Source organism: Phyllobates terribilis, unplaced genomic scaffold, assembly GCF_046119375.1.
Source record: "Phyllobates terribilis strain yellow unplaced genomic scaffold, ASM4611937v1 Scaffold_4__5_contigs__length_816908805, whole genome shotgun sequence".
NCBI lineage: Eukaryota > Metazoa > Chordata > Amphibia > Anura > Dendrobatidae > Phyllobates > Phyllobates terribilis.
Window position 1 is genome coordinate 759,652,839 of NW_027362764.1, and position 24,603 is coordinate 759,677,441.

At 42.9% G+C, this 24,603-nt stretch overlaps 1 protein-coding gene across 1 annotated transcript in view; it reads left to right on the top strand.

The window, feature by feature from the left end:
- EFR3A (EFR3 homolog A) overlaps positions 1–24,132 on the top strand; it is a 163,082-nt gene extending 138,950 nt beyond the window's left edge. Inside the window, exons 20-24 of the mRNA XM_073679898.1 lie at positions 9,687–9,775; positions 10,592–10,637; positions 17,163–17,266; positions 18,638–18,687; positions 23,225–24,132. Coding sequence (XP_073535999.1) covers positions 9,687–9,775; positions 10,592–10,637; positions 17,163–17,266; positions 18,638–18,687; positions 23,225–23,330 — 395 coding nt within the window. The 3' untranslated portion in view covers positions 23,331–24,132. The remainder of the gene's footprint in view (positions 1–9,686; positions 9,776–10,591; positions 10,638–17,162; positions 17,267–18,637; positions 18,688–23,224) is intronic.
- The last annotated feature ends 471 nt before the right edge of the window (positions 24,133–24,603 follow it).

Here is a 24,603-nt window from a genome sequence, read left to right on the forward strand (position 1 = left end):
GTGAGTGCAGCTCTGGAGTATAATACAGGATGTAACTCCGGATCAGTGCAGGATCAGTAATGTAATGTATGTACACAGTGACTGCACCAGCCGAATAGTGAGTGCAGCTCTGGGGTATAATACAGGATGTAACTCAGGATCAGTACAGTATCAGTAATGTAATGTATGTACACAGTGACTGAACCAGTGGAATAGTGAGTGCAGCTCCGGGGTATAATACAGGATGTAACTCCGGATCAGTGCAGGATCAGTAATGTAATGTATGTACACAGTGACTGCACCAGCAGAATAGTGAGTGCAGCTCTGGGGTATAATAGAGGACGTAACTCAGGATCAGTAATGTAATGTATGTACACAGTGACTGCACCAGCAGAATAGTGAGTGCAGCTCTGGGGTATAATACAGGATGTAACTCAGGATCAGTAATGTAATGTATGTACACAGTTACTCCACCAGCAGAATAGTGAGTGCAGCTCTGGAGTATAATACAGGATGTAACTCCGGATCAGTGCAGGATCAGTAATGTAATGTATGTACACAGTGACTGCACCAGCCGAATAGTGAGTGCAGCTCTGGGGTATAATACAGGATGTAACTCAGGATCAGTACAGGATCAGTAATGTAATGTATGTACACAGTGACTGAACCAGTGGAATAGTGAGTGCAGCTCCGGGGTATAATACAGGATGTAACTCCGGATCAGTGCAGGATCAGTAATGTAATGTATGTACACAGTGACTGCACCAGCAGAATAGTGAGTGCAGCTCTGAGGTATATTACAGGATGTAACTCAGGATCAGTAATGTAATGTATGTACACAGTAACTCCACCAGCAGAATAGTGAGCGCAGCTCTGGAGTATAATACAGGATGTAACTCAGGATCAGTACAGGATCAGTAATGCATATACACAGTGACTGCACCAGCAGAATAGTGAGTGCAGCTCTGGAGTATAATACAGGATGTAACTCAGGATCAGTGCAGGATCAGTAATGTAATGTGTGTACACAGTGACTGCACCAGCAGAATAGTGAGTGCAGCTCTGGAGTATAATACAGGATGTAACTCAGGATCAGTACAGGATCAGTAATGCATATACACAGTGACTGCACCAGCAGAATAGTGAGTGCAGCTCTGGAGTATAATACAGGATGTAACTCAGGATCAGTAATGTAATGTATGTACACAGTAACTCCACCAGCAGAATAGTGAGTGCAGCTCTGGAGTATAATACAGGATGTAACTCAGGATCAGTGCAAGATCAGTAATGTAATGTATGTACACAGTGACTGCACCAGCAGAATAGTGAGTGCAGCTCTGGAGTATAATACAGGATGTAACTCAGGATCAGTACAGGATCAGTAATGTAATGTATGTACACAGTGACTACACCAGCAGAATAGTGAGTGCAGCTCTGGAGTATAATACAGGAGGTAACTCAGGATCAGTACAGGATCAGTAATGTAATGTATGTACACAGTGACTCCACCAGCAGAATAGTGAGTGCAGCTCTGGGGTATAATACAGGACGTAACTCAGGATCAGTAATGTAATGTATGTACACAGTGACTGCACCAGAAGAATAGTGAGTGCAGCTCTGGAGTATAATACAGGATGTAACTCAGGATCAGTACAGGATCAGTAATGTAATGTATGTACACAGTGACTGCACCAGCAGAATAGTGAGCGCAGCTCTGGAGTATAATACAGCATGTAACTCAGGATCAGTACAGGATCAGTAATGTAATGTGTGTACACAGTGACTGCACCAGCAGAATAGTGAGTGCAGCTCTGGGGTATAATACAGGATGTAACTCAGGATCAGTGCAGGATCAGTAATGTAATGTATGTACACAGTGACTCCACCAGCAGAATAGTGAGTGCAGCTCTGGGGTATAATAGAGGACGTAACTCAGGATCAGTAATGTAATGTATGTACACAGTGACTGCACCAGAAGAATAGTGAGTGCAGCTCTGGAGTATAATACAGGATGTAACTCAGGATCAGTAATGTAATGTATGTACACAGTGACTGCACCAGCAGAATAGTGAGTGCAGCTCTGGAGTATAATACAGGATGTAACTCAGGATCAGTACAGGATCAGTAATGTAATGTATGTACACAGTGACTGCACCAGCAGAATAGTGAGTGCAGCTCTGGAGTATAATACAGCATGTAACTCAGGATCAGTACAGGATCAGTAATGTAATGTGTGTACACAGTGACTGCACCAGCAGAATAGTGAGCGCAGCTCTGGAGTATAATACAGCATGTAACTCAAGATCAGTACAGGATCAGTAATGTAATGTGTGTACACAGTGACTGCACCAGCAGAATAGTGAGTGCAGCTCTGGGGTATAATACAGGATGTAACTCAGGATCAGTACATGATCAGTAATGTAATGTACACAGTGACTGCACCAGCAGGATAGTGAATGCAGCTCTGGAGTATAATACAGGATGTAACTCAGGATCAGTGCAGGATCAGTAATGTAATGTGTGTACACAGTGACTACACCAGCAGAATAGTGAGTGCAGCTCTGGAGTATAATACAGGATGTAACTCAGGATCAGTACAGGATCAGTAATGTATATACACAGTGACTGCACCAGCAGGATAGTGAATGCAGCTCTGGGGTATAATACAGGATGTAACTCAGGATCAGTAATGTAATGTATGTACACAGTGACTGCACCAGCAGAATAGTGAGTGCAGCTCTGGAGTATAATACAGGATGTAACTCAGGATCAGTAATGTAATGTATGTACACAGTTACTCCACCAGCAGAATAGTGAGTGCAGCTCTGGAGTATAATACAGGATGTAACTCAGGATCAGTAATGTAATGTATGTACACAGTGACTGCACCAGCAGAATAGTGAGTGCAGCTCTGGAGTATAATAAAGGATGTAACTCAGGATCAGTACAGGATCAGTAATGTAATGTATGTACACAGTTACTCCACCAGCAGAATAGTGAGTGCAGCTCTGGAGTATAATACAGGATGTAACTCCGGATCAGTGCAGGATCAGTAATGTAATGTATGTACACAGTGACTGCACCAGCAGAATAGTGAGTGCAGCTCTGGGGTATAATACAGGATGTAACTCAGGATCAGTGCAGGATCAGTAATGTAATGTATGTACACAGTGACTGCACCAGCAGAATAGTGAGTGCAGCTCTGGGGTATAATACAGGATGTAACTCAGGATCAGTAATGTAATGTATGTACACAGTTACTCCACCAGCAGAATAGTGAGTGCAGCTCTGGAGTATAATACAGGATGTAACTCCGGATCAGTGCAGGATCAGTAATGTAATGTATGTACACAGTGACTGCACCAGCCGAATAGTGAGTGCAGCTCTGGGGTATAATACAGGATGTAACTCAGGATCAGTACAGTATCAGTAATGTAATGTATGTACACAGTGACTGAACCAGTGGAATAGTGAGTGCAGCTCCGGGGTATAATACAGGATGTAACTCCGGATCAGTGCAGGATCAGTAATGTAATGTATGTACACAGTGACTGCACCAGCAGAATAGTGAGTGCAGCTCTGGGGTATATTACAGGATGTAACTCAGGATCAGTAATGTAATGTATGTACACATTGACTGCACCAGCAGAATAGTGAGTGCAGCTCTGGGGTATAATACATGATGTAACTCAGGATCAGTGCAGGATCAGTAATGTAATGTATGTACACAGTGACTGCACCAGCAGAATAGTGAGTGCAGCTCTGGGGTATAATACAGGATGTAACTCAGGATCAGTACAGGATCAGTAATGTAATGTATGTACACAGTTACTCCACCAGCAGAATAGTGAGTGCAGCTCTGGAGTATAATACAGGATGTAACTCAGGATCAGTACAGGATCAGTAATGTAATGTATGTACATATTGACTGCACCAGCAGAATAGTGAGTGCAGCTCTGGGGTATAATACAGGATGTAACTCAGGATCAGTGCAGGATCAGTAATGTAAGGTATGTACACAGTGACTGCACCAGCAGAATAGTGAGTGCAGCTCTGGGGTATAATACAGGATGTAACTCAGGATCAGTACAGGATCAGTAATGTAATGTATGTACACAGTGACTCCACCAGCAGAATAGTGAGTGCAGCTCTGGAGTATAATACAGGATGTAACTCAGGATCAGTAATGTAATGTATGTACACAGTGACTGCACCAGCAGAATAGTGAGTGCAGCTCTGGAGTATAATACAGGATGTAACTCCGGATCAGTGCAGGATCAGTAATGTAATGTATGTACACAGTGACTGCACCAGCCGAATAGTGAGTGCAGCTCTGGGGTATAATGCAGGATGTAACTCAGGATCAGTAATGTAATGTATGTACACAGTGACTGGACCAGCAGAATAGTGAGTGCAGCTCTGGAGTATAATACAGGATATAACTCAGGATCAGTACAGGATCAGTAATGTAATGTATGTACACATTGACTGCACCAGCAGAATAGTGAGTGCAGCTCTGGGGTATAATACAGGATGTAACTCAGGATCAGTGCAGGATCAGTAATGTAATGTATGTACACAGTGACTGCACCAGCCGAATAGTGAGTGCAGCTCTGGGGTATAATACAGGATGTAACTCAGGATCAGTACAGTATCAGTAATGTAATGTATGTACACAGTGACTGGACCAGTGGAATAGTGAGTGCAGCTCTGGAGTATAATAAAGGATGTAACTCAGGATCAGTACAGGATCAGTAATGTAATGTATGTACACAGTGACTGCACCAACAGAATAGTGAGTGCAGCTCTGGGGTATATTACAGGATGTAACTCAGGATCAGTAATGTAATGTATGTACACAGTGACTGCACCAGCAGAATAGTGAGTGCAGCTCTGGGGTATAATACAGGATGTAACTCAGGATCAGTACAGGATCAGTAATGTAATGTATGTACACAGTTACTCCACCAGCAGAATAGTGAGTGCAGCTCTGGAGTATAATACAGGATGTAACTCAGGATCAGTAATGTAATGTATGTACACAGTGACTGCACCAGCAGAATAGTGAGTGCAGCTCTGGAGTATAATACAGGATGTAACTCCGGATCAGTGCAGGATCAGTAATGTAATGTATGTACACAGTGACTGCACCAGCCGAATAGTGAGTGCAGCTCTGGGGTATAATACAGGATCAGTAATGTAATGTATGTACACAGTGACTGGACCAGCAGAATAGTGAGTGCAGCTCTGGAGTATAATACAGGATGTAACACAGGATCAGTAATGTAATGTATGTACACAGTGACTGCACCAGCAGAATAGTGAGTGCAGCTCTGGAGTATAATACAGGATATAACTCAGGATCAGTACAGTATGCAACATTTTTACAAAGTATCTCAACTCTTTTTATATAAGGTAATTCAATATGTGAAATGGTGATTATACATTTGGTGGACACCTGTAAATCTTCATATAAAGTGGAATTTTAGAATACCATCTAAACAGTGATATGAGTGGATGAATACTGTATACACAGGAGTGTTTTTGTGTGTTTGAGTTATCTGCTTCTTGTTTTATATCTTGATCTGATGATATTTTGTGAAGCTGCTGTTGACTTTGGAGGTCATGTACCAGGATGGTCAGTACGTTTTTCAGATAAGCAGCCAATCCTAATGTGACTCCACCCCCTGGACCCCTAATCACCGGCCGGGGAATTGATAGTGACTCTGGGACCATCGCTACTTGGATCATGACCTCTACAGTGAACAGTGCAGCCATTAACCTCCTAACCTTCCCTTTGACAAGCAAACATTTTCTCTTCTCAATGTAGCTCTGTTCCCATCAGTCAAAAAGTTACGTAAGAGTCCAAAAGGTAAAGAGCTGTCTGAGCCCCCCTAGGCTGACCTAACGTAGCGCCTGCATACAGTACACTATGTTACGTGCTCGCTTGTGTCCTATAGGCTCTAGAGTATTAGCCATGTCCCTGTCTGGAGATCTGTAGACTGTATTAGTGTATATGACATAGCGATAACGGTAGTGTTGTATGGTGACTAGCGCAAAACTTATCTCAGGTTCTAGAATATAAGTCATGTCATCAGGAAGCCGCAAGGTGAAAGAAATCAGAATTTTCTTGTTCTTTTTAAATAAATTGGGGCACATTTAGTAAAAAATGTACAAAAAAAAATGACAAATGTCATGTATATGCAAAACCACACATATATATTATATATTATATATATATATATATATATATATATATATATATATATATATATATATATATATACACAGTTACATGAAAAAGTTTGGGCACCCCTATTAATCTTAAGCTTAATGTTTTATAAAAATTGGTGTTTTTGCAACAGCTATTTCAGTTTGATATATGTAATAACTGTTGGACCCAGTAATGTTTCTGCCTTGAAATGAGGTTTATTGTACTAACAGAAAATGTGCAATCTGCATTCAAACAAAATTTGACAGGTGCATAAGTATGGGCACCTTTATCATTTTCTTGTTTTAAATACTCCTACCTACTTTTTACTGACTTACTAAAGCCCTTTTTTTGGTTTTGTAACCTCATTGAGCTTTGAACTTCATAGCCAGGTGTATGCAATCATGAGAAAAGCTACTTAAAGTGGCCACTTGCAAGTTGTTCTCCTGTTTGAATCTCCTCTGAAGAGTGGCATCATGGGCTCCTCAAAACAACTGTCAAATGATCTGAAAACAAAGATTATTCAACATAGTTGTTCAGGGGAAGGATACAAAAAGCTGTCTCAGAGATTTAACCTGTCAGTTTCCACTGAGAGGAACATAGTAAGGAAATGGAAGAACACAGGGACAGTTCTTGTTAAGGCCAGAAGTGGCAGGCCAAGAAAAACATCAGAAAGGCAGAGAAGAAGAATGGTGAGATCAGTCAAGGACAATCCTCAGACCCCCTCCAGAGAGCTGCAGCATCAACTTGCTGCAGATGGTGTCACTGTGCATCGGTCAACTATACAACGCACTTTGCACAAGGAGAAGCTGTATGGGAGAGTGATGCAAAAGAAGCCGTTTCTGCAAGCACGCCACAAACAGAGTCGGCTGAGGTATGCAAAAGCACATTTGGGGAAGCCAATTTCTTTTTGGAAGAAGGTCCTGTGGACTGATGAAACCAAGATTGAGTTGTTTGGTCATACAAAAAGGTGTTATGCATGGCGGCAAAAAAACACAGCATTCCAAGAAAAACACTTGCTACCCACAGTAAAATTTGGTGGAGGTTCCATCATGCTTTGGGGCTGTGTGGCCAATGCCGGCACCGGGAATCTTGTTAAAGTTGAGGGACGCATGGATTCCACTCAGTATCAGCAGATTCTTGACAATAATGTTCAAGAATCAGTGATAAAGTTGAAGTTACGGAAGGGATGGATCTTTCAGCAAGACAATGATCCAAAACACCACTCCAAATCTACTCAGGCATTCATGCAGAGGAGCAATTACAATGTTCTGGAATGGCCATCCCAGTCCCCAGACCTGAATATCATTGAACATCTGTGGGATCATTTGAAGAAGGCTGTCCAGGCTCGGCAACCATCAAACTTAACTGAACTGGAATTGTTTTGTAAAGAGGAATGGTCAAAAATACCTTCATCCAGGATCCAGGAACTCATTAAAAGCTACAGGAAGCGACTAGAGGCTGTTATTTTTGCAAAAGGAGGATCTACTAAATATTAATGTCACTTTTCTGGTGAGGTGCCCATACTTATGCACCTGTCAAATTTTGTTTGAATGCAGATTGCACATTTTCTGTTAGTACAATAAACCTCATTTCAAGGCAGAAACATTACTGTGTCCAACAGTTATTACATATATCAAACTGAAATAGCTGTTGCAAAAACACCAATTTTTATAAAACATTAAGCTTAAGATTAATAGGGGTGCCCAAACTTTTTCATATAACTGTGTATATATATATATATATATATATATATATGTGTATATATATATATATATATAAAATATTTAAAAACAATGTGAATACTAAAAAAAATAAATGCATGAACAAATCAGAAATCTAAATCACATCAACATTTAGTAGCCGACGTTTGCCTTTAAGACATCATCAGTTATTCTCTTTACACCTGCACAAAGTCAGAGACTTTCTAGGATTATAGTCAGGTGTGTGAGTAATAATTTTTCCATACAGGTGATAATAATCATTATTTTCATATGGAGATTGTAACAGCCATTACCTGAAATAGAAACCGCTGTGTGGGAGGCTTAAAACTGTGAGCCAAACTCTCCTTCAGAGGTGAGAAGATGGTTTCATGTCACTGGTCATACACAAGGCAACACTGAGCACAGCAATAAGACACTAGGTAGTTATACTGCATCAGCAAGGTGTCTCCCAGAGAAAGATTCCAAAGCAGACTGAGGTTTCCACTTCAAGATGCGCTGCTCAAGCTCTTTTGAAGAGGCATAAGAAATTAGCAACGCTAAGAACTGTAAACATAGTGATCGGCCAAGGAAACTCAGTGCAGCAGATGAAAGACACATCAGGCTTAGTTCCCTTCAAAACCGGAAGATGTCCAGCAGTGCCATCAACTCAGAACTGGCAGCCACCCATGGGAGCCAGCTACACCCATCTACTGTTCTGAGAAGTCTGGCCAGAAGTGGTCTTCATGGATGAGTTTCAGCCATAGACAATACCTTCAGTATGGAAACAAGGAAACGCGTCTCAACTATGCGTCAAAACATAGGAATTGGGGTGCAGAAAAATTACAGCAGGTGATCTGGACTGAGGGGTCACAATGTGCTGTAACAGAAGCAGATTGTTCACCAAAAGACTGGTGAGCGACACAGTAATGAGGGTCTGCAGGAACAGTCAAACTCAGAGGAGGGTCCTGCAGGTTTCGGGCTGCATTTCAGCAAATGGAGGTGGGGATTTGGTCAGGATTAATGGTGACAAATACAATCAGATACTTATCCATCATGTAATACCATCAGGGAGGCATCTGATTGGCTCCAAGTTTTTTTTCTAGAGCCCAATAAAAAAGACCCCAAAGTCCAGCCGATGTCATTAAGGAGGAGCTCTGTAAGTGATGACCTGACCCCACAGAGCCCTGATCTCACATCCAGTCTGTCTGGGATCACATAAGGAGACAGAAGGGTTTGCACAAGTGAAGATCTGCGGTCAGTTCTCCAAGATCTTGATTTGCTCAAAGTGCGGTCACCAAATATTGATGAGATTTAGATTTCTCATTTGTTCATTCACTTTACATTTTGTTAATTAATAAAAATTAACTATTAACACTTGTATTGTCGGAAACTTTCCTTGATCTCTTCACACAATTAGCGTCACTTGTGCCCCCACCAGGGTTAGTCTATAGAGCTGAAGTTGTGATGTCCGATCTACAATACGAGGACTGTAGCCGGTCACTTACCTTTGCCGCCTTGTGCCACATATCTACACCACCACTGAGTGACTTAGTCCTCTTTAGGACAGCCCGTTTAATGAGGTGTAAAAAATTCCAATCAATGTGGGCCTTTGTGTCAGAATTTATGACCATCGCCAAAGATCGGACTAGAAGAATACGATCTATCGGACAATCGATTTAACAAAACTTCCAGGGTCTTTAAGACAAAGACTGCCAGCCATTTCCAGAAATTAATGAGACCCTCCTAAATAAGGGCTATACGTATGCCAGGCTAAGATTATCCTGTTTCTATAGATGAAGACAGACTCTCTAGAAGGAAGAGCATTGTGGACACCATATCCATCCAAGTGGACATACTGTCTGGAAGTAACACTGAGGACAAGGTAAGCTCTCTCCTCATTCTTATCATATATTCTGTTGTTCCTTGTTATCGCCCATCTCGGAAGGGTGGAGGCTTCTCTGAAATTGACATGACTGGCGAGAAGTCTTAGAAGATCTCTGCCATCACTGCTTCTCCAAGGCTAGAAATCTTATCGGTGGTGGTCCAGCTGCCGGGACCTAATCATTCACATATCAGAGATGCCCCTGTCCCTTCGTTATGAAGTTTGCCTGGTGCCAATCCCATGCCGAGGTTAGCCGCACAGCACATAGACATGGTCTTGGGGGCCACGAGGCACCTCAGTCCTTCACCAAACGCCACAGTCTCCTCGTCTTAGCAATCATAGGTCCACCACTTAGTAAGTCGAGCAGTGACCTCCAAGGATATTATCAATGGCGTCTATGCCCCTACAGTAAAAGAAAAAATTAATGTCCCTGAGGTAGTGTAATAAGAAAAGAAAAACTGGCCTCTTCTGGACCGGCACAAGGTTCTGTGTCTCCTGCCGGTCTCCTGTCCTCATCTTCTGGTGCAATCGGGGTAACTGATCGGCTTTAGCCGTCACATTTTTGTCCTATAAACTTCCTATTGTTATGAAACGTGACAGGACTTCCCTGCCAGATGTTGATACGAATCCTGAAGTGAGCCACCAACCGTGGAGAGGAGTATAGGAGTTTTATTGCTATAATTTCCTACACCACCCCTAGCTAATTCAGTTTCGTTTTTTAAAATGGGGGACAACTCCTTTTTAAGGCCTCGATTTTTACTAAAAGTGGCTATAACATTTGCGACCTGTTCATTATTGTTTCCCATTTTATTGTAGGTGAACACTGAAGAGATCACATTTGAATCCCTGAAGAAGGCGATTGGTAAGAGGAGTCTTGTTCCTAACTCTCATCTTGGGTCATAAATGTTCTTGTAATCGCGTGCGTCTTCCTTGTGCTCCACTACTTCACAATGTCTTTGATTGGGATGTAGGAAACGTCTAGTGGGTTACTGATCACTTTAGCAGTATAATAGTGTGGAGTAAAGGACTTAGTTATATGTTTTTTGTCAGTTTGAGATCTCCACGTGACCTTACTATTGGGATGTCTCGCAAAGACAACTCCTGTCCATGCTCCCCAGAAGTTTCCCCGCTTAGTCATACCCATCTGTACCAGAACTAAGAGCAGCTTCTCATCTGGCGAACATATGTTACATGGACAACCATCTATCCAGGTTGCCTCCAAAATCAACAACTTTCAAGATCTCTACTTTCTGTCATTCAATAGAAACGTTGGTTTACTTTCGAGGGTTATAAATCTGTCCTGGTCTTTGATTTACACCGAGGTTCTTGAGTTATTACTGAACACAGCTGTCACTTTCTCTACTTTTGGATTTATCCATTTTAGATTTTTTTTATTGCTCCAATTCGGCTAAAATACAAAATGAAATAACCTTTCCTATAGACTCGATTAAAAATATCCGACCTTTTTGTGTACGCAGCTTCCATGTATGTCTGTGTGCCTTATTAATTACAGGATGCAAACAAACCCAGTGTGTTAGTCTTCTATTGCATAGAAAGGCAAAAAGAGAGATCACCTGATGAAGACGGCCTGCTTACTGTCGAAACGCGTTGTGGATTATACAAGGCTTTCTAATAAAAGGTCTCAATTGACCATTTACCTCTGTCTTACTCATGGGTTTTTTATCCCCATCCATCACCCTAGCGCTTAAGATCACTGGCATATTCGCATTTCTTTGTAGTCTTCTATTGCAGTCACATTTGAATTCCCTACTTCGTCCTATCCTATCCTCTGTAGATCAGGAACAAGATAAAAGAAAGTAATTTCACATGGATCACCCTGTGAACTATGAACCTGCAGCTTCACCAATAGAAAAGACATTATGAGCTGTGAAATTGCAGATGCAGGACACACCTGCTGAGCTCTGAACCTGCAGCTCCACAAACAGAAAATGCCTACTGAGCTCTGAACCTGCAGATTCACCAGCCGGGAGCACATTCTGAGCTACAAGCCTGCAGTTGCAGGAAATACCTGCTGAGCACTGAGCCTGCAGCTGCAGAAGATACCTGCTTAGCACTGAGTCAGCAGATGCAGGGCATACCCGCTGAGCTCTGAAACTGCAGATGCAAAGGACACCTGCTGAGCTCTGAAACTGCAGAAGCAAAGGACACCTGCTGAGCTCTGAAACTGCCGATGCAAAGGACACGTGCTGAGCTCTGAAACTGCCGATGCAAAGGACACGTGCTGAGCTCTGAAACTGCAGATGCAAAGGACACCTGCTGAGCTCTGAAACTGCAGATGCAAAGGACACTTGCTGAGCTCTGAAACTGCAGATGCAAAGGACACTTGCTGAGCTCTGAACCTGCAGATGCAAAGGACACTTGCTGAGCTCTGAATCTGCAGATGCAAGGCATACTTGCTGAGCTCTGAACCTGCAGATGCAAGGCATACCTGCTGAGCTCTGAACCCGCAGATGCAGGGCACACTTGCTGAGCTCTGAACTTGCAGATGCAGGGCACACGTGCTAAGCTCTGAACTTGCAGATGCAGGGCACACGTGCTAAGCCTGCAGATGCAGGGCACACGTGCTAAGCCTGCAGATGCAGGGCACACGTGCTAAGCCTGCAGATGCAGGGCACACGTGCTAAGCCTGCAGTTGCAGGGCACACGTGCTAAGCCTGCAGATGCAGGGCACACGTGCTAAGCCTGCAGATGCAGGGCACACGTGCTAAGCCTGCAGATGCAGGGCACACGTGCTAAGCCTGCAGATGCAGGGCACACGTGCTAAGCCTGCAGATGCAGGGCACACGTGCTAAGCCTGCAGATGCAGGGCACACGTGCTAAGCCTGCAGATGCAGGGCACACGTGCTAAGCCTGCAGATGCAGGGCACACGTGCTAAGCCTGCAGATGCAGGGCACACGTGCTAAGCCTGCAGATGCAGGGCACACGTGCTAAGCCTGCAGATGCAGGGCACACGTGCTAAGCCTGCAGATGCAGGGCATACCTGGTGACAGATGCAGGGCACACGTGCTAAGCCTGCAGATGCAGGGTATACCTGGTGAGCTCTGAGCCTGCAGATGCAGGGCACACCTGCTGAGCTCTGAACCTGCAGATGCAAAGGACACCTGCCGAGCTCTGAAACTGCAGATGCAAAGGACACCTGCCGAGCTCTGAAACTGCAGATGCAAAGGATACCTGCTGAGCTCTGAATCTGCAGATGCAAGGCATACCTGCTGAGCTCTGAACCCGCAGATGCAGGGCACAACTGCTGAGCTCCAAGCCGCAGATGCAGGGCACACTTGCTGAGCTCTGAACCTGCAGATGCAGGGCACACGTGCTAAGCCTGCAGATGCAGGGCACACGTGCTAAGCCTGCAGATGCAGGGCACACGTGCTAAGCCTGCAGATGCAGGGCACACGTGCTAAGCCTGCAGATGCAGGGCACACGTGCTAAGCCTGCAGATGCAGGGTATACCTGGTGAGCTCTGAGCCTGCAGATGCAGGGCACACCTGCTGAGCCTGCAGATGCAGGGCACACCTGCTGAGCTCTGAACCTGCAGATGCAAAGGACACCTGCAGGGCACACGTGCTAAGCCTGCAGATGCAGAGTATACCTGGTGAGCTCTGAACCTGCAGATGCAGGGCACACCTGGTGACAGATGCAGGGCACACGTGCTAAGCCTGCAGATGCAGGGCACACCTGGTGACAGATGCAGGGCACACGTGCTAAGCCTGTAGATGCAGAGTATACCTGGTGAGCTCTGAGCCTGCAGATGCAGGGCACACCTGCTGAGCCTGCAGATGCAGGGCACACCTGCTGAGCTCTGAACCTGCAGATGCAAAGGACACCTGCTGAGCTCTGAACCTGCAGATGCAGGGCACACCTGCTGAGCCTGCAGATGCAGGGCACACCTGGTGACAGATGCAAGGCACACGTGCTAAGCCTGCAGATGCAAGGCATACCTGCTGAGCTCTGAACCCGCAGATGCAGGGCACACGTGCTAAGCCTGCAGATGCAGGGCACACGTGCTAAGCCTGCAGATGCAGGGCACACTTGCTAAGCCTGCAGATGCAGGGCACACTTGCTAAGCCTGCAGATGCAGGGCACACTTGCTAAGCCTGCAGATGCAGGGCACACTTGCTAAGCCTGCAGATGCAGGGCACACTTGCTAAGCCTGCAGATGCAGGGCACACTTGCTAAGCCTGCAGATGCTGGGCACACGTGCTAAGCCTGCAGATGCAGGGCATACCTGGTGACAGATGTAGGGCACACGTGCTAAGCCTGCAGATGCAGGGCATACCTGGTGAGCTCTGAACCTGCCGATGCAGGGCACACCTGCAGAGCTCTGAACCTGCCGATGCAGGGCACACCTGCAGAGCTCTGAACCTGCCGATGCAGGGCACACCTGCTGAGCTCTGAACCTGCCGATGCAGGGCACACCTGCTGAGCTCTGAACCTGCCGATGCAGGGCACACCTGCTGAGCTCTGAACCTGCCGATGCAGGGCACACCTGCTGAGCTCTGAACTTGCAGATGCAAAACACACCTGTTGAGCTCTGAACCTGCAGCTCCACAAGCAGGCGTTTCAGAGAGAGAATAGTTAACCCCTTTACCCTCGAGGGTGGTTTGCACATTAATGACCGGGCCAATTTTTACAATTCTGACCACTGTCACTTTGAGGTAATTACTCTGGAACTCTTCAATCCCACTGATTCTGAGATTGTTTTTTCGTGACATATTGTACTTCATGATTGTGGTAAAATATCTTCGATATCACTTGCGTTTATTTTTGAAAAAAACGGAAATTGAACATTTTGCAATTTTCAAACTTTGAATTTTTATGCCCTTAAATCAGAGAGATATGTCAGACAAAATAGTTAATAAATAACATTTCCCACATGTCTACTTTACATCAGCACAATTTTGAAACCAAAATTTTTTTTGGTTTCAAAATTTTTTTTTATTATTAGGGAGCTATAAGGGTTAAAAGTTGACCAGCGATTTCTAATTTTTCCAACAAAATTTACAAAACCATTTTTTTAGGGGCCACATCACATTTGAAGTCACTTTGAGAGGTCTTTATGACCGAAAATACCCCAAAGTGACACCATTCTAAAAACTGCACCCCTCAAGGTGCTCAAAACCACATTCAAGAACTTTATTAACCCTTCAGGTGCTTCACAGGAATTTTTGGAATGTGGAAGAAAAAAATTAACAGATACCCCATACGTGGGGAAAAACCACAGCAGGGCTCAGAAGGGAAGAAGCACCATTTGACTTTTTGATTGTAAAATTTGCTTGAATAATTAGCAGACGTCATGTTGCGTTTGGAGAGCCCCTGATGTGCCTAAACAGTGGAAACCCCCCACAAGTGACACCATTTTGGATACTAGACCCCATCAGTGAACTTATCTAGATGTGTGGTGAGCACCTTGAACCCCCAGGTGCTTCACAGAAGTTTATAACATTGAGCCGTAAAAATAAAATTTTCACATTTTTGCAACAAAAATGTTTTTCAGCCCCCACTTTTGCATTTTCATAAGGGTAACAGGAGAAATTGCACCACGAAGTTTGTTGTGCAATTTCTCCTGAGTAAGCAGATACCCCATATGTGGGGGAAAACCACTGTTTGGGCGCACGGAAGGGAAGGAGCGCCATTTGACTTTTTGAATGTAAAATTTGCTTGAATACTTAGCGGATGTGCCCCTGATGTGCCTGAACAGTGGAAACCACCCACAAGTGACACCATTTTGGAAACTAGACCCCTAGGGAACTTATCTAGATGTGTGGTGAGCACCCTGAACCCCCAAGTGCTTTACAGACGTTTATAGCATGAAGCCATGAAAATAAAAAAATCTAACTTTTTCTACGAAAATGATGTTTTAGCCCCAATTTTTTTATTTTCACAAGGGTAAGAGGAGAAAATGGACCCCAAAAACTGTTGTGCAATTTCTCCTGAGTACGCCAATACCCCATATGTGGGGAAAATACAGTGTTTGGGCGTACGGCAGAGTTCAGAAGGGAAGGAGCAATATGTGACTTTTTGAACGCAAAATCGGCTGGAATTGAGAGCGGACGCCATGTCGCGTTTGGAGAGCCCCTGATGTGCCTAAGTAGTGGAAAACCCCACAAGTGACCCCATTTTGGAAATTACACCCCTCAAGGATTTTATCAAGGGGTATAGTGAACATTTTGAACCCAGAGGTACAACACAGAATTTGATAACATTAGGTCATCATATTGAATAAGTTGTCATTAGTCTTGAGTGCAAGTGCTCGCTACTTGAGTTTGCATCGGGTACTCAGGTATGCACCATGTATCGCGCATGCTCTAGTGACATGCTCGAGTCCCTGCTCGCATGTTTCACGGTTATTAGACACCCAAAAAAAAACATGCGGGGATCGCTCGTACATGGCAGGCAATCCCCGCGAGGTCTTTTTGGCCACGAAGCATATGGGGCAGAGACTCGAGCACCCAAGATACTCAGTGCATTCCCGAGCACACGATGCAAACTCAAGTAGCGAGCACTTGCGCTCAACACTAGTCGCCATATCGTCATCTTTTTTTTTTTTTTTAACTTTTGAAAAACATCCCTAGCCCAACCCTAACCCTAGCCCAACCCTAACCCTAGCCCAACCCTAGCCCAACCCTAACCCTAGCCCAACCCTAACCGTAACACAACCCTAACTCTAGCCCAACCCTAATCCTAACCCTAGAGTTTATTTTTTACGCCGTTCCTCGTGCGGTATATGTGATTAGACGACTTTATTCTTCGGGTCGGTGCGATTACAGAGATACCAGAATCATATGGGGTTTTTATGACTGACAGCTGTCACACACTAAAAGACGCATTTTTTTTGTAAAATCTAGATTTTGCATCGCCATATTTTGAGAGCTATAATTTTTCCATATTTTGGCCGACAGAGTCATGTGACTTCTTGTTTTTTGCGGGATGAGTTGACGTTGTTATTGGTGCCATTTTCAGGCACGTGACATTTTTTGATCGCTTTCTATTCCGATTTTTGGGAGGCAGAACAAACAAAAACCAACAATTCCAGAATTGTTTTTATGTTTTGTTTTTTTTTTACGCTGTTCTGCGTGTGGTAAAATTGATAAGACAGCGATCGCCATATGACCTAATAGTACGTCACTGGTCCAATCGGCCCAGGTCACCATGACGTACTATTAGATCACACGTCAGAAAGGGGTTAAAATAGTAATTCAGAAACTACGAGCACATATAATCGTAACTAAAATATATTTTCCTTTTAAAAAGGTGCACCTATCCTTCAAAGATTGATGATAAACCGCTAAAGTACATGTTAGTGTGTAAGTAATACAAGTTTTTTGGAATATTTTTGTTTATTTTTGGTCTAATTTCCACAAACAGATAACACTGGTATGGAAGAGCTGGAGAAAGAGAAGAGACGGCAGGTCATAGAAAAGTTCCAGAAGGCGCCATTTGAAGAGATCGCTGCACAGTGTGAATCTAAAGTGAGTGCTCCCTAAGAAAATAGGGGAAAAAAAAAACATTATTTTTTTCTTTTACGTAGAAATTTAACTCCTTGAAATGGTTGTGTTATTCACATCCTGGGAAGGGATCCTCACGTGAGGAGGGAGCTCAGGGGCTGAACTCCCTCCACATGCGGCAGATACCGGCTATATTAAATACCCGGCATCTGTCTCTTTAATAGCCGCGGCCGGTGCTGTTAACCATTTAAATGCCAATGTCAATCTTTTAAAGCCTCATTAATGCGCGCCTATGCCAATGCTCATCGACTCCCATCGGACCCCTGTGACACATGCGATAATATGACGGCCGGGGGGTCTTCTGAAGACCCCCGCTGCTGTTGTCTCGCTCCTCAGCTGTAGGCTGAGACCCAGAGGAGACCCAAGATTTTCACTATATGCTGCAATACTGCAGTCACAGGTTCAAGTCCCCTAAGGGGACTAAAAAATAATGCAAATTTAAAAAGGAAAAAATTTACAAAATTTTTTAAAAATGTAAATAATTTTCCTTTCCCCCGTTTGAAAAAAAAAAAAAAAGGAAAAAAGCATTTGCTATTGCTGCTTTAGTAAAAGTTGATCTATTAAAACATGGAATTAATGAACCCATTAAATTGTGTAGAGAAAACATTCAGAACTCCAGAATTACATTTTTTAGTCGCCTCTCCTCTCTTATAAACCAGAATTAAAGCATCATATGTAAATATAGGCATCAATAAAAACGTCAGCTTATCGCACAAAAAACAAACCCTCAGCGGAAAAATAAAAATGTTATGGGTCTCGAAAGATGGCGACACAAAGCAAAAAAAAAAAAAAAAACTTTTTTTATTTATTGTTTTATACAGCATTCTGAATTTTTTTCCATCACTTACATAGAAAAAAAAAAATCTATGCAATGGTTGGTATCGCCATAATCGGACCGACATGGACTATGTTTATAGGTAATTTTTCCTATACAATGAATGCCATGAAAACGACAACAAAAAATATCGAAATTGCATTTTTTCACCATTTCATTACATCTGGAATGTTTTTTTTTTGTCGTTTTTCAGTACCTCGTATGATAAGATGAATAGCACCATTCAGGACTACAACACGTCTCGCCGAAAAACAAGCCCTCCTATATGGCCATAAAACAATAAAATAAAAGTTATGGCTTTTGAAAAGGAAAAAGCAAGGGAAGAGCAAAAAATTAAAAAAGAGTGCACTGGCGAGGGGCAGTACCCCGAAACAGTGTCTGCAAACTGAGTTTCTGGTCTTGGCTTTTTCTCCTAAGTCATGTGATAAGGCTCGTTAATGGCCTGCGTCCATCACTGCAGTTAATCTCCTCCCATTCTGTATTTCTTTTCATATTTCCAGGCCAACCTGCTGCATGACAAGCTGGCGCAGATACTGGAGCTGACAATCAGGTAATGAACTACGTCTTGGGGCTGTTTTAGTCACAGCGGGTTACAGGGTGTTCCCAGAAAGGCCCGCTGAGGAACCAGCAGCAAGTGTTCTATCTCAGTGCAGCACCTCCGCAGGTGATTTGAGGTATTACACACTTCTAGTGTGAGATGCATTTTATATCTGATTAATACTGTAGATCAGAATGTTAAACCAGGACACAAAATTCCCTCAAAATAAGCTTTACAAGCTAATTTTTTTTTTACCACTTAAGTGAGCTGTCTCATAAAAACACCGCCATTTTTATAAGTAAAGGGAATATGTCATTATTAAATGAACTGCTGTTTAAATCCACGTTATGTTAAATGTATTTTTTTTCATTCTTCGTAAATATACAGGTGCATCTCACTAAATTAGAATATCATCAAAAAGTTAATTTATTTCAGTTCTTCCATGCAAAAAGTGAAACTCATTATATAGAGTCATTACACATAGAGGGATCTATTATATAGAGTCATTACACACAGAGGGATCTATTATATAGAGTCATTACACACAGAGTGATCTATTATATAGAGTCATTACACACAGAGGGATCTATTATATAGAGTCATTACACACAGAGGGATCTATTATATAGAGTCATTACACACAGAGGGATCTATTATATAGAGTCATTACACACAGAGTGATCTATTATATAGAGTCATTACACACAGAGGGATCTATTATATAGAGTCATTACACACAGAGGGATCTATTATATAGAGTCATTACACACAGAGGGATCTATTATATAGAGTCATTACAGACAGAGGGATCTATTATATGGAGTCATTACACACAGAGTGATCTATTATATAGAGTCATTACAGACAGAGGGATCTATTATATAGAGTCATTACAGACAGAGGGATCTATTATATAGAGTCATTACACACAGAGGGATCTATTATATAGAGTCATTACACACAGAGGGATCTATTATATAGTCATTACACACAGAGGGATCTATTATATAGTCATTACACACAGAGGGATCTATTATATAGAGTCATTACACCCAGAGGGATCTATTCTATAGAGTCATTACACGCAGAGGGATCTATTATATAGAGTCATTACACGCAGAGGGATCTATTATATAGAGTCATTACACGCAGAGGGATCTATTCTATAGAGTCATTACACGCAGAGGGATCTATTCTATAGAGTCATTACACGCAGAGGGATCTATTCTATAGAGTCATTACACGCAGAGGGATCTATTCTATAGAGTCATTACACGCAGAGGGATCTATTCTATAGTCATTACACGCAGAGGGATCTATTCTATAGAGTCATTACACGCAGAGGGATTTATTATATAGAGTCATTACACGCAGAGGGATCTATTCTATAGAGTCATTACACGCAGAGGGATCTATTATATAGAGTCATTACACGCAGAGGGATCTATTATATAGTCATTACACGCAGAGGGATCTATTCTATGGAGTCATTACACAGAGGGATCTATTATATGGAGTCATTACACACAGAGGGATCTATTATATGGAGTCATTACACACAGAGGGATCTATTATATAGAGTCATTACACACAGAGAGATCTATTATATAGAGTCATTACACGCAGAGGGATCTATTATATAGAGTCATTACACGCAGAGGGATCTATTCTATAGAGTCATTACACGCAGAGGGATCTATTCTATAGAGTCATTACACGCAGAGGGATCTATTCTATAGAGTCATTACACGCAGAGGGATCTATTCTATAGAGTCATTACACGCAGAGGGATCTATTCTATAGAGTCATTACACGCAGAGGGATCTATTCTATAGAGTCATTACACGCAGAGGGATCTATTCTATAGAGTCATTACACGCAGAGGGATCTATTCTATAGAGTCATTACACGCAGAGGGATCTATTCTATAGAGTCATTACACGCAGAGGGATCTATTCTATAGAGTCATTACACGCAGAGGGATCTATTCTATAGAGTCATTACACGCAGAGGGATCTATTCTATAGAGTCATTACACGCAGAGGGATCTATTCTATAGAGTCATTATACGCAGAGGGATCTATTCTATAGAGTCATTACACGCAGAGGGATCTATTCTATAGAGTCATTACACGCAGAGGGATCTATTCTATAGAGTCATTACACGCAGAGGGATCTATTCTATAGAGTCATTACACGCAGAGGGATCTATTCTATAGAGTCATTACACGCAGAGGGATCTATTCTATAGAGTCATTACACGCAGAGGGATCTATTCTATAGAGTCATTACACGCAGAGGGATCTATTCTATAGAGTCATTACACGCAGAGGGATCTATTCTATAGAGTCATTACACGCAGAGCGATCTATTATATAGAGTCATTTCACGCAGAGGGATCTATTATATAGAGTCATTACACGCAGAGGGATCTATTATATAGAGTCATTACACGCAGAGGGATCTATTATATAGAGTCATTACACGCAGAGGGATCTATTATATAGAGTCATTACACGCAGAGGGATCTATTATATAGAGTCATTACACGCAGAGGGATCTATTATATAGAGTCATTACACGCAGAGGGATCTATTATATAGAGTCATTACACGCAGAGGGATCTATTATATAGAGTCATTACACGCAGAGGGATCTATTATATAGAGTCATTACACGCAGAGGGATCTATTATATAGAGTCATTACACGCAGAGGGATCTATTATATAGAGTCATTACACGCAGAGGGATCTATTATATAGAGTCATTACACGCAGAGGGATCTATTTCATGTGTTTATTTCTGTTAATGTTGATGATTATGGCTTACAGCCAATGAAAACACAAAAGTCATTATCTCAGTAAATTAGAATACTTTATAACAACAGCTTGAAAAATGTTTTTAAAATCTGAAATGTCTGTTCAGTAAATGCCTCAATACTTGGTCGTGGCTCCTTTTGCATCAATTACTGCATCAATGCGGCAATGTGGCATGGAGGGATCAGCCTGTGGCTCTGCTGAGGTGTTATGGAAGCCCAGGTGGCTTTGATAGCGGCCTTCAGCTCGTCTGCATTGTTGGGTCTGGGGTCTCTCATCTTCCTCTTGACAATACCCCATAGATTCTCTATAATAGATTCTCTATGGGGTTAAGGTCAGGCGAGTTTGCTGCCAATCAAGCACAGTGATCCTGTTGTGTGTAAACCAGGTATTGGTACTTTTGGCCGTGTGGACAGGGGCCAAGTCCTGCTGGAGAATGACATTTCCATCTCCATAAAGCTTGTCGGCAGAGGGAAGCATCAAGTGCTGTAAAATGTCCTGGCAGACCTCTGCGCTGACTTTGGTCTTGATAAAACACAGTGGACCTACACCAGCAGATGACATGGCTCCCCAAACCATCACTGATTGTGGAGACTTCACATTAGACCTCCAGCAGCTTGGATTGTGGCCTCTCCACTCTTCCTCCAGACTCTGGGACCTTGTGGAGTGTGTCAATGACTGCCTTCTGGACATCTGTCAAGTCAGCAGTCTACCCCATGATTGTGGAGCCTACTGAAACAGACTAAGGGACCTTTTTGAGCGCTTAGGAAGCCTTTGCAGGTGTTTTTTGTTAATTATTCTAATTTACTGAGATAATGACTTTTGTGTTTTCATTGGCTGTAAGCCATAATCATCAACATTAACAGAAATAAACCCTTGAAATAGATCACTCTGCGTGTAATGACTCTATATAATAGATCCCTGTGTGTGTAATGACTCTATATAATAGATCCCTCTGTGTGTAATGACTCTATATAATAGATCCCTCTGTGTGTAATGACTCTATATAATAGATCCCTCTGTGTGTAATGACTCTATATAATAGATCCCTCTGTGTGTAATGACTCTATATAATATAGGAGTTTCACTTTTTGTATTGAAGAACTAAAATAAATTAACTTTTTGATGATCTTCTATTTTAGTGAGATGCACCTGTATTTTTTTTTAATATCACAATCTATTTAAAAAAAAAGAATAAATGTAAATCTTGCTATTTTAATACACACTGCACAATGGGGCTTTTTTAGACTCATGCTTTCTGTTATTTCAGAAAATGCACATATACATTATAACCAGTTACCCAGTGGCCAAATACTATCTAAATACAGATAGTGATATGAAAAAAAAACCATTGACAACCTTTTGTTAAAAAGTAACATATAAAAAAAGCTGATTTAAACAATGGGTCATTTTCTGATAAAACAATCCATCTACCTCGGCACATCAATCAGGCTGGAAGGACGGTGTCTTGGCCCATATACTCCCTGCAGCACCGTAATGAGGGTTCCCAGGCCGGGTTTCCTCCAGGGCAAAGTACTTGTCCACATTGTGAGTTAGTGGCCATAATATTTCTCTACTGGTAAGGCTACTATAGTAATGTTGCTTTTTTATATCTTTTTTTTTTTTTTTTTTTTTTTTAGTACTGGAGTTTTTTTTTCCTAGATAGTATATTAATCTATAGGATATAAAATGGTTAAAATACCTTTTTTTTTTTATTATTCTTATTTTTCAGGCCGCCCCCCAGCCCATCTGGGACAATCACCATCACGGCCGGACATGCCCAGTATCAGTCCGTCCCGGTATATGAGATGAAATTTCCCGATCTCTGCGTCTACTGAGCTGCGGCCTCTGCTCCATCATCCTGACATCTGTATCATATGGTATTTTAGGATTTGTGTTGCCTCACAGTATCCAGCGCTGCAAGAGCCAGTGAAAGCGAAGCTTCATACTGTTACGTCTCCAAAGGACGCGGATCGGAATATCTGATAAAATTTAACCGTTTCCAGTTAAAACCAAAACATAACTTGTTATCCAAAAGTAATTCAGGTTTTTGTCCCCCCCCACCCCCCCCCCTCTGTGTTCAAATTGTTAACATCAGGGGTTATATAATGTGTAGGTGCAATGGGGGGCTGCGGTGTATGCTGCCCATGTACCCCCGCCCAGGATAGCTTCAGCATGCCGAATGTAGAAGCGAGAGCTCAGGAGGATATGGCTCATGCCGTGTCATATAGGAGAAGTGATTTGGGCAAAAAACACTAAGGCAATGGAGATCAAAACAATTGTTTTGACAAGGGAGGGAGCTGAGAGGTTCCATCACCCCAATATGATTGGTTTGATGAGAGACACTGCACAAAACAAGATGTCCTCTCTCTCTAGGCTCTCTGCTTACAAGCTGTATTGGATTCCTCCAGTTATGATCACAGCTGGGTCTACTGCCAAAAGCAACAGTGGGAGAACAAGAGGCCCAGTTGCACTCGCCTGGTTATGTAGAGCCTCTGCTGGTTATGTAGAGCCTCTCCTGGTTGTGTAGAGCCTCTCCTGGTTGTGTAGAGGCTCTGCTGGTTGTGTAGAGGCTCTGCTGGTTGTGTAGAGGCTCTGCTGGTTGTGTAGAGGCTCTGCTGGTTGTGTAGAGGCTCTGCTGGTTGTGTAGAGGCTCTGCTGGTTGTGTAGAGGCTCTGCTGGTTGTGTAGAGGCTCTGCTGGTTGTGTAGAGGCTCTGCTGGTTGTGTAGAGGCTCTGCTGGTTGTGTAGAGGCTCTGCTGGTTGTGTAGAGGCTCTGCTGGTTGTGTAGAGGCTCTGCTGGTTGTGTAGAGGCTCTGCTGGTTGTGTAGAGGCTCTGCTGGTTGTGTAGAGGCTCTGCTGGTTGTGTAGAGGCTCTGCTGGTTGTGTAGAGGCTCTGCTGGTTGTGTAGAAGCTCTCCTATTTATGTAGAGCCCCTCTCCTGGTTGTGTAGAGGCTCTGCTGGTTGTGTAGAGGCTCTGCTGGTTGTGTAGAGGCTCTGCTGGTTGTGTAGAAGCTCTCCTATTTATGTAGAGCCCCTCTCCTGGTTATGTAGAGCCCCTCTCCTGGTTGTGTAGAGGCTCTGCTGGTTGTGTAGAGGCTCTGCTGGTTG